Source organism: Molothrus aeneus, chromosome 13, assembly GCF_037042795.1.
Source record: "Molothrus aeneus isolate 106 chromosome 13, BPBGC_Maene_1.0, whole genome shotgun sequence".
Lineage (NCBI taxonomy): Eukaryota > Metazoa > Chordata > Aves > Passeriformes > Icteridae > Molothrus > Molothrus aeneus.
Window position 1 is genome coordinate 2,173,484 of NC_089658.1, and position 10,601 is coordinate 2,184,084.

Sequence of the window (10,601 nt, forward strand, 5' to 3'; positions counted from 1 at the left end):
GAAACTGAAGATTCAGTGGAGGCAATGTGAAGTGACCCCGTTTCCAAAGGACACATCATCATCTTCACACACGGGGGAGGTCTGCCCTGATTGCATCTGTGGGATTTTTCTGTTCCTATTTTGATGGTTTACTCAAAAATCCCCTGTCTGTGGGAGAACAACACATGACCACACCAGAGGCTGATTTCCTTTCCTGTGAATTTCAGGACGATGTCCAGAAATACCTTCTCAGTTTTATCCAGCGTCCTTGGGGTTCTCGGGAACCCCAAGGTACTCGGGATCTTGCTGAGCTGCTGCTGCTGGCAACAGTTCCCAGGGGATGGGTGATCCTGAGGGATATCTTGGGAAGCTTCAAGGACGAAACAAGCCTCATTTGTGCTTTATGAAACAAAAGCAATTTTTCTGTAAGCAGTTTCTGGAATGAGCAAAATGAAAAGGTTGTTCTGAGAAAAGCTTCTAGGAGAACAAGGATCGAGTCCAACTCCTAACTCTGCATGGGACACCCCAAAACCCCGCCCTGTGCCTCAGAGTGTTGTCCAAGTGCCCTTTGAGCTCTGTCAGGCTTGGGGCTGCCCTGGGGAGCTGTTCCACTGCCCGGCCAGGCTGTGGGGGAAGAACCTTTCCCTAATATCCAGCTTAAAGTTCCCTGGCGCAGCTTCAGCCGTTCTCCCTCTCGCCGGGTTTTCCTACCCCCGCTTCCCCTCACGGCCGTTCCCGCCGTCATTTCCCCTCAGGGCGGTTCCCGCCTCCCCCCCACCCCCTCACGGCCGTTCCCGCCCTCATTTCCCCTCACGGCCGTTCCCGCCTCCTTTCCAGCCCCTCAGGGCCGTTCCGCTCAGGGCGGTTCCCGCCTCCCCCCAGCCCCTCACGGCCGTTCCCGCCCTCGTTTCCCCTTAGGGCGGTTCCCGCCTCCTTTCCACCTCCTCACGGCCGTTCCCCTCAGGGCGGTTCCGGTCTCCTTTACAGCTCCTCACGGCCGTTCCCTCTCTCGGCTCCTCCCCGGGCGGCTCCCGCCGCGATGTTCCGCGGACACCGCGCTTGGTTCTCGCAGAGCGTCAGCCCGGGCCCGCGGGGGCTCTGGGGTGAGGGGGCCAGACCGCGGCCAAGTCCAGGGGAGCCCGGGGCACGGAGCGGGCAGGGATCTGCGGGGGAATTGGCAGGGGGACGGTCCTGTCACCGCCCAGGGGGAATTAGGAGGGGAGCACAGCCCATCCATCATTCCTCAGCAGGGCACAGCAGTGGGGGCACAGCCCTGTCACCCCTTCGTGGGACTGAGACCCACACAACAGGGCAGAACAAGAGTTTGGCCAATCCACGGTGTGCCCACTCTGAGGAAAAGCCCTGACCAGCCCTCAGGGGAGCAATGGGCATCCCACAGCCGTGGCGAGCTGTCCCAGCTTCCACTTCAGGGCCAATCTCTGCAGCTCCACTAGCAGCTGTCCCCTCCCCGGGTCACCCCGAGGTGGGAACCCCTGGATGCCCTCGCTCACCTGGCTCCCTGTCCCCGGCAGCCGACGGCGGCGGGACCATCGCCCACTGGCTGGATGCCGACTACCTCTTCAGCAGCGATGCTGCCCACCCCGACACCCGCAGGTGGGCACAGGAGGCTTTAATGTATTTAGTGAAAAGTATTTCATGGATATTGACATCCTAGTGACTGTGAGAGCACCAAACTTCAAGGGTGTGTTTTTAAAGTCATGGCGTGGATCTGCCATTGGCCAGTGGGCTCAGGAAAAATCACACCGACACTAAGCTATAGATAGACAGAATAGAGAAAAACCATCCATGGGTTGAGAATGGCTTAACTGTGATATAAATTAAATTAATTGTGCTGGTTTCTTGCTGGCTGTGAATTATCTGCTGGAAAATCAGCATCTGAAACATCAGTGATGCAATTCCCAAGAAGGAACCTGGTGCTAAAAAGCCAATGTGAATTAATGCTAAAAGGAAGCACTGGGTTAAAAATGGACAGAAAAGGACTGAAATGCTTAATTAAAAAGAAAAAAAAAAATAGAGCTATGGAACATTTGTACATATATAAGGAAAGTCTTAAGGATCTTTCTCGCTTCCTCAATATCAGCGAGTTTTTGTATTTATTCATTATTTAGTCATGTAAACATATGTATGGGGAAGGAAGCTGTGATATTTCCCTTAGGCTTTGCTAGGCTGAATTAAGTAGTTTCTCTAACAGACCAGTGCTTAAAACTGGCTTTGAATTTTGGAATCTTTTAGCCACCTGCTCCAGCTAAGCGAGGGGAATTCCAGTAAACACAGAATAACAGCTTTTCTTCTGTAACAATGTGCTGCCAGACCAGCCTGCTCCCCCAGGGGAATTCTGGATAATTTATTTATATATATTTATATTTTTATATTTGTAATTTTATATATTTATATTTATTTATATTTATATATTTATACTATACTATATAGAGAGTATACTGTAGCATATATATAGTATATATACTATATATGATATATACTATATTTAAACATATATATACTATTACTATATATACAATTTTATATATATATTCAATATACATTGAAAATATATATATATATTCATTGTATATTGTTAGATAGTTCCTTGTGAAAAAATGCAATCATTATACACATCCTTAAACCCAGAAAACAAGATTTAATTCCTCTCTAAGGAGGACAGTGGTGGCTGGAGCACCCTCCACCTCCACTTCCTCGCTCAGCTGTGTGAGCAGTGAGCAGTGTGGTGAAGGATAATTGTAGAAAAATCCTGTCTTGGCCCTCCCCTAAGCAGTTTCACCTCAAGAGCAGAGTGGGACTGTGTAATCCCTAAAAATACATTTACCCTGATCCCTCCTCCAGGCTGCCCCTGGGAGGTGCTGGCAGCCACCACATGACTGGTAGAGTCTCACAGGTAGAAAATCACAGAAAATTAGGTGCTTTTGGCAAAAAAAAAAAAAACAAAAAAAAACCAACAGAGCAAGTTTCATGACAATATCCCTCTAAACGTTTTCTTTTGGTTTGCTTTCTCTTTGGAAACCAGCTCTCTTTCTGTCTTCCAGCATACACGAGAGTCTCAGTTACCTGGAGGGCAAAGCCACGGTCTTTCACTCCTGTTACCTCTCGGCGTGTGCGAGCACCCGAGCTGCAGAGAGGCCCTCGGTGGTTCTGGGCCGCTTTGTCCTGCCCCCTGCCTGCCTGCATGAAGGTCAGGCAAAAACAATCATCTGGGGATATTTTCCCGTGGAAATCCCCCATGAGTACAGCCTTGGTACTGACAGTTACTTGTCTGCAGGAAGGGACTTTTCCTTCTGCTTGGGAGTCGCTCTTCCTCCCAGAGGACAGAGTATGATCCATCTATTATCACAGAATGGCTTGACCTTGAACATTCCCAGGGAAGGGGCAGCCACAGTTGCTCTGGGAAACCTGTGCCAGGCCCTCACCACCCTCACAGGGAAGAATTTCTTCCCAGCATCCCATCTAACCCTGCTCTCTGTCAGTTTGAAGCCTTTTCCCTTCGTCCTGGCACTTCAGGCCCTTATCCCCAGTCCCTCTCCAGCTCTCCTGGAGCCCCTTCAGGCCCTGGCAGGGCCCTGAGGTTTCCCTGGAGCTTCTCTTGTCCAGGTGAGCATCCCCAGCTCTCCCAGCCTGGCTCCAGAGCAGAGGGGCTCCAGCCCTTGGAACATCTCTGTGGCCTCCTCTGGACTTGCTCCAACAGCTCCGTGTCCCTCAGCTGTTGGGGAGCCCAGAGCTGGAGGAGCACCGCTGCTCCTGAGAGGGCCAGAATCCTCCCCTCACCTGCTGCCCACACTGTGGGATGAGCCCAGGACACATGGAAGCTCACATCCATGAGCTTCTCATCCACCAACACCCCCAAGTTCTCCTCAGGGCTGCTTTCAACTCACCCTTGCCCACCCTGAATTTGTGCTTGGGATTGCCCTGGCCCTTGCCTTTGGGCTTGTCCCTAGAGGCACCTGCAGGGCATCACACTGGCAGCAAGTGCCAGAGTTCTGGTTTTTGGTGCTCTCCCAGTCACTAGTTTTGTTGTTCTTGTCAGAAATCAGAAGGAAGATTGGCCGGTTTATCTGGGAGAAGGCAGATACCCTTGAAGAACAGGTAAGATGAAAAATTTGTACTACACATGTATGTGCTGGAGGATGAGCTTGTGCTGAGCAGGGAGCTTGCACAGGAATTCAGGGGAAAAAAGAGCCTATATAATTTTTGGGGAAAGGAGCAGGCAACTCAGGAAGCATTTAAAGATGTCTTTAGGTCATGCAGAAAGAAGAAAATTAGAGGTGAAAGCTTGGTTAGAACTTAATCTGGCCACCTCTGTAAAGAATAATATTTTTATAAATTATATATATAAAAGGAGGACCAAGGAAAACCTCTATTCTTTATTGCAGTGTCCATCACCAAGGACTAGCAAAAGGCTGAGGTACTTCCCACCTCCTTTGCCTCAGTCTTCAGCACTAAGACTGAATCAGTCTTAGTTGGATCAGGACAAACGGCCCCCTGAGGTGGTAGACAGGCATGGGGAGCAGAATGGACCCCCAGGAATCCAGGAGGAGGCAGTCACTGCCCTGCTGTGCCACTTAGATGCTCACAAGTCCACGGGCCTGGATGGGATCCATCCCAGGGTGATGAGGGAGCTGGAGGAAGAGCTTGCCAAGCTGCTGTCCATCATTGATCAGTACTGCTGGCTCACTGGGGAGGTCCCAGATGACCAGGGACAATGTGACACCCATCCACAAGAAGGGCTGGAAGGAGGGGCTAGGAATTAAGAGATCTTTCAGTGTGACCAGTGGCAGGGAAGGTTATGGAGCAGATCACCTCAAGTGCCATCACCTGGCACATCCAGGAAAACCAAGGGATCAGACCCAGCCAGCATGGCTTTAGGAGAGGCAGGTCCTACCTGACCAACCTGATTTCCTTTCATGACAAGGGGATCCACCTGGATGAAGGAAAGGCTGTGGATGTGCCTATCTGGATGTCAGCAAAGCCTTTGACACCATTTCCCACAGCATCTCCTGGAGAACTGCAGCCCACAGCGGGGACAGTTGGTGTCTGGTCACCAGTGGTGTCCCCCAGGGATCAGTGTTGGGCCCAGGCCTGTTCAACACCTCTCTTGAAGCTCTGAGTGAGGGGACTGAGTCCACCCCTGGCAGACAGACAGGTGACACCTGAGTCACAAGCTGAGTGGCAGTGTGGTTCTACTGGACGCTAGGAAGGCTCTGCTGAGGGACCTGGACAGGATGGATCAATGGACCAGGGTCACCTCTAGGAGGGTCAACAAGGCCAAGGTCTGGGTCCTGCACTTTGGCCACAATAACCCCTGCAGAGCTACAGAATGAGAGGAGTGGCTGGAAAGCAGCCCAGCAAGAAAGGTCCTGGGAGTGCTGATCAACAGCAGCTGAACACGAGCCCAGGTGGCCAAGAATGCCAGTGGCACCTGGCCTGTGTGGCCAGCAGGACCAGGAAGTGAATTTTTCCCCTGTACTGGGCACTGCTGAGGCCCCAACTTGAGTGCTGTGTCCAGTTCTGGACCTCCTCAATTCAAGGACATTTTGGTGCTGGAGAAGGCCCAGAGAAGGAACTGAGCCAGGGAAGGGCCTGGAGCATCAGGAGGGAGCAGGGGGGGCTCAGCCTGGAGAAAAGGAGGCTCAGGGGGGAACCTTCTGACTGTGCACAACTCCTGACAGGAGGGGGCAGCTGGGTGGGGGCCAGGCACTGCTCCCAGGGACCAAAGGACAGAATGAGAGGACACTGCCTTAAGCTGCACCAGGAGAGGTTTATGTTGCACATCAGAAAGAATTTTTTTCTCAGAAGGGGTGACTAGGCACTGGAATGGGCTGCCCAGCATGACTGCATGTGGCACTCAGTGCTCTGGTCTGCTTGGGAAGGTGCTGATTGGTCACTGGTTGGACCTGATGGTCTTTTCCAACCTGATCTGATTCCTTGTGCTCGCTGTGCTGTGTCCCTCCCTGCATGACATCCTGAGGGGGACAGCAGTGGAAGGACTGTCCCCCTTGCTCAGACATATCCAGTCTCCCAGCAGTGTGCTGTTCCAGGGATTCCAATTGCCACAGGCTGAGTTCAGCCCTTTGGTCTGGTGTTTTCCTTCCCCATGTCACTGCCCACTCTCCTCTCAAAGCAACTTCCCAGCATTTTTGAAGCAGGAATGCCCTTAAATTTAAAATTGAACTCTGAATTATACTTGAAATCATAAGCCCTAAGAATCCATGCACTCAGAGCATGTCCCAGGTGTCTGCAGGTGACCCAGGGACAATTTTAACTCATTCTTGTGCTGATATTCACAGCCCAATGAAAATCTGACAGAGGAACCAGAAGCAGCAAGAAATAGCTGTGAGGAAGAATCAGAGGAGGAAGTGGTAGACCTGGCTGAGAGGTATTTTCCTATCTTGGGTGGTGGGATTTGGATACACCTCCAATTCCATGCAATCCTAACACATAGGAACTAACACACAGATTTTTTTTTTTCCCCTCCTGATAAAGCAGTGAAGAAACAGAGTCTGAAGCACCTACCCAGGGAGAATTTCCATGCCGTGCCCTCCAGGAATACCCAATAAATAACATGGTGACAGGTAAATAAATCCACCTGGAAAGGGCTGCAGATGGAGCAGGGACTCAGTGAGCCCATTCTCCCTCCACAGGCTATGTCTCTGCACGGGACATGAAGAAATACGAGGGGGAACTCCATGACTTTATCCCCGGCACCTCGGGCTATGCAGTGTACTGGGTTCAAAGCAAATGCAGCATTTACTGCGAGAAGGCCAAAATGAAGAGGAAATGTTAAGGAACAGGTGGCTGGAGCAGCAGAAACTTCAATGTAAGAGCTGCCAGATAATTTATGAATTATCCCACCACAGCTCAGAGCATTCAATGTGTTATTTAAGTACTGGCTACAGTTATAGCAGTATTTGCTTCTTTAAATAACTAGTTAAACTAAATTTCACAACAAACATAAGTACAGACATTTTTCCCCAAAACACAAATATTTTCTTTTTATTGTGGGGTTGTAGGGAGTGTGGTGGTTTAAGCTGTGTTTTCCAAGGAGGGACATCTCACTTTCATTTAATTAAAGAATTTTAAGACTTTTTCCCTTTTGTTTAAGCACTTGGAAATGACCAATAGGGTTGCAAAAAAAACTTTTATTGTGGTACAGCCTGATCCTCGGGCTGTCCACTTGGAGGAACCACAGAAAAACCTAGGACAGACTCCCACAAGCTCCAAGGAGCCACCATGGTTGTTCTCCCGCTGCCCCAAAGGCAGGAGAGCCTCTAAAATTTAACAGCTTTGCACCTCACACCCCACACTGCCAGTAAAGAGCCCAAAAAGATGCACAAAGGTGTTGAGTCCTCTGCGTGCTCCAATGTGGCACCCCAAGGACGCCCCCTCCCTTATCCCTTGGGTGTCTAAAGACCAGGCAGGCTGAGATGGTTTCCTCACGTTTATTGGAAAAGCGACACACAGGGACAGACTCAGAGCGCTCCTCGGGGCGTCTTGAAGTTCATTCCCACTGTAGGCTGTGTCACCTGCAGGTTGGACAGGCTGCCAAAATCCTGGAAAACAGCACAGCAACAATGGGATCAGTCACAGCATCCTGCCCACTGACAGTGGAGGCAAGTTCCTCTGGGGAGGTGTAGGAAGGGGGAAGGTGCTGTGGCAGCACAAAGGATGGGCCAAGGTCTCCTAAGAAGGGGAGACCACCCTGCAGCAGAGATTGACTCCCTGGGGAGGGAATCATCAGAATGGAGGGCAAGGAACAGCCCCACCCTGCTGGTGGCAGAGCCCCATGCCTCTGCCCTTCCAAAAGCCTGAACTGATCCTCCCACAGGACCCCGGGCAGAGGGACACCCTTGACACCATCCAGCCACTCAGGGCAGCAGCAGCTGTGCCAGGGATATGCCAGCAGCTGGGCAGGGAACAGTTGTGGCCACTCACCAGGAGCTTCAGCATTTCCTTGGTGTCCGGGTCCACTTCAATGATCTCCTGGTCAAGGGCAGAGACCTGGGGACAGAGGGGAGAGAAAAAGTGTGATTGATAAAGCCCCACAACATCCTGAATGTCACCACAGCCACTCTGGTCTCCTCCCACTGCTGTGGGGAGCAGTTCCAGCAGCAGAGCCAGGAACATCCTGATGGAACACAGCTTTCCTGACTGAACACTGCAAGAGGCCACTGGCAGTAGAGGGAAAAGCCTGATTTATGGCAAATCTTTGGAAACTGAGGCCCAACCTGCTCCAGGCCAAGGCTGCTGAGGAGCTGGCGTTGGACCCTCAACTGCACCAGTCTGGGCAGTCATCAGTGCCAACAACACCCGTGCTCTCCTGCTCTTTACTCCCAGCAAAACTCCCTCCAGTTCTCTCCAGACCCTAAAAACTCCACCTCCACAGGTTTCCTTCCCCAAGAGCTATGTAACACCAGGATTTTTCTAAGAAACCACAAACAGCACAGGTTTTGTGTGCTGACACTGCACCAACAGCTGCAGCATGGACATTCCTTTGCTGTAACCCCTCTCTGGTGCCAGCACAGAAACCAGCAGCTCTGCCAGGAGCTGACTAGGAAAATCTGGGAAAAGGGCAAGATGTGCTGTGCCTGAAGGTTACAGGATTTAGGAACAACAGGATCACATTCCTGGGACAAGGGAAGCCCTCCTGGACCACCTCACCCAGGTGACAGGTGAGATCTTGAGGGTTAAGGCAAGGGTTTTTTACCAAAACTTCCCTCTGGGGATTCCAGCTACAAGGCAGGTTTTCAACCGTTCTGAAATATCCTCCTGCTTCCCATCAAATTTCTTTTTTCCCAAATTTTAAGTTAGGAAAACCAAACCATGAAAAGCCAGCTGTCCTTCCTGTCCCCGGTGGCAGCTTTGGAGGGATCCACCTCAGCCCCCTTGATCCAAACTCTCCTCAGCTCCTCCTGGCTGGGGGCTTGTTTTAAAGAAATTTGGGAGCATTTCTGGAGATCCAGCGAGGCAGGACGGAGCGAGATGGGGAAGCTGGAGCCTCACCTCTGGGACGTAGTTATCCCTCCTCTCCCTCTCCTCCTCCTGCAGTTTGATGGAGATGCCGCGGACAGGGCCCCTCTGGATTCGCTTCATCAGGTGGGTGACATACCTGCGGGGACACGGGGGTGTCCTGGGCTTTCCCGAGGTTCATGGCACCCTTCCCCACACCCCAAATCCCGGAACCATAGCAGGATGAGGACAGCTGTCACCATCCACCCCGGCAATGTCCCACCACTCACCCTGGCATCATCCCATCACCTCCAGAGGATCAGAGACAAAGTGTCCGACAGCAACAGGGTTTGGGGGAGAAAGAGACCCCCCCAAACACGGGAAAACTCTCGCTCTCCTCTCCCTGCACTATCAATGACCCGGCCACAGGCGGGACCGTAATCACTTTCGAATGCAGGAACGCCCACGCCGTGCCCGAATCCCCCAGGCCCTTCCGATGCCCAAACCCCCCGGGACACCCGCAGCTGCCCGAAGCCCATCCGGGCCCCGCGGTGCCCGAACCCCCTGCGACCCTCCGGTGTCCCAAGCCCACCCGGGCCCGCAGTGCCTCACCCCGCAATCTTGTTGCGCAGCTTCTTGCTGGGGATGATGGCGATCTCCTCGCACACGCGCTTGTTGGTGTGGAAGTCATTCCCTAGGCGTGTGTAATACTTCTCGATGATCACCCGCGCCGCTTTCTTCACCGTCTTCGTCCGAACGCGTCCCTAACGCGGGGTGCGCGGGAGGGCCGCCGGTCAGGCTCCGCCGAGCCCAGGCCCAGCGCCCCCCGGCCCCCCTTCCCCAGCCATCCCGGGCTCTCACTGCCCCCACTGCCCTCGCCCCGGTCCCCTCCGGTCCCCACCGCCGCTCCCCACCGCGGGGGCGCGGGCCCGCCCGAGGATGGCGGCGGATGGCGGGACCCGGACTCACCATGTCGGCGGCAGCCGCGGAAAAAGAGCGGAGGGTGGCGGGAGGCGCCGGAAGCCAGCGGCGCTCACCGCGCCCCCTGGCGGCTCGGAGGGTTCCAGCAGAGGCGGCAGCGGCGGGCGGGGCCCAGCCCAGGCGGGAGCGGCCCGAGGGGCTCCCGCACCGCCCCGCGGCCCGGAACAGGATGGAGCAACCCGGGAAGGGAAGTGGAGAGAGCGGCGGTGCCAGCGGCACCGGCCCCTCCCACAGCTGGCCCTGAGAGAGGACACGGAGCAGCCGCAAAGTCGCAGCCCCCCGCCCCAGAGGAGGAGGGGTGAGCACAAGGCTGCTGCAGAGTCACCGCTGTGGGACGGGGAAGGAGCCCAGAGCCTGCCCTGCTCCAGGGACACCGGGCACACACGGTGGCCGCTGTGGCAGCCTCAGTCCAACTCGGCCCAGCCACAGAGAGGAGCCCTCGATCCCTCTCCCCTCCCAGCCCTGCAGGAGCAGCACCTCCCCTGCCACAGTGGGAGAACACAGGGCAGCACAGGCCCCTCTATCAGCCTCATTAACTTCTTGTTGCAATTAGGGGAGCTCCGGCTGGAGCCTAGGGGCCTGCAGGGAGTTCAGGTAAACGGGATCCCTCGCAGCTGAGTCACCCACCAACAGCATCCACAATTCACAGCTCCATCCATCCCCTT

General features: G+C 53.7%; 2 protein-coding genes and 1 non-coding gene across 3 annotated transcripts; 1 reads left to right on the forward strand and 2 right to left on the reverse strand.

The window, feature by feature from the left end:
* The first annotated feature begins 993 nt into the window (after positions 1-993).
* On the forward strand, positions 994-7,096 carry TERB2 (telomere repeat binding bouquet formation protein 2). The gene is made up of 7 exons (XM_066558666.1): positions 994-1,082; positions 1,512-1,593; positions 3,042-3,187; positions 4,037-4,095; positions 6,297-6,385; positions 6,493-6,581; positions 6,651-7,096. The coding sequence occupies exons 1-7, from the start codon at positions 1,019-1,021 to the stop codon at positions 6,791-6,793; spliced, it is 672 nt and encodes a 223-aa protein (XP_066414763.1). The 5' UTR covers positions 994-1,018; the 3' UTR covers positions 6,794-7,096.
* Positions 7,097-7,434: 338 nt separating this feature from the next.
* On the reverse strand, positions 7,435-10,083 carry RPS17 (ribosomal protein S17). Its single transcript, XM_066558667.1, has 5 exons — positions 9,925-10,083; positions 9,568-9,719; positions 9,010-9,115; positions 7,942-8,007; positions 7,435-7,559 (listed from the first exon to the last, which is right to left on the reverse strand). Exons 1-5 carry the CDS (start codon positions 9,925-9,927, stop codon positions 7,479-7,481), a joined length of 408 nt encoding a protein of 135 aa, XP_066414764.1. The 5' UTR covers positions 9,928-10,083; the 3' UTR covers positions 7,435-7,478.
* LOC136562391 (small nucleolar RNA SNORA71) lies at positions 9,287-9,414 on the reverse strand. The gene has a single exon (XR_010784508.1). It is a non-coding gene; the product is annotated as a small nucleolar RNA SNORA71 (small nucleolar RNA).
* Positions 10,084-10,601: the final 518 nt, after the last annotated feature.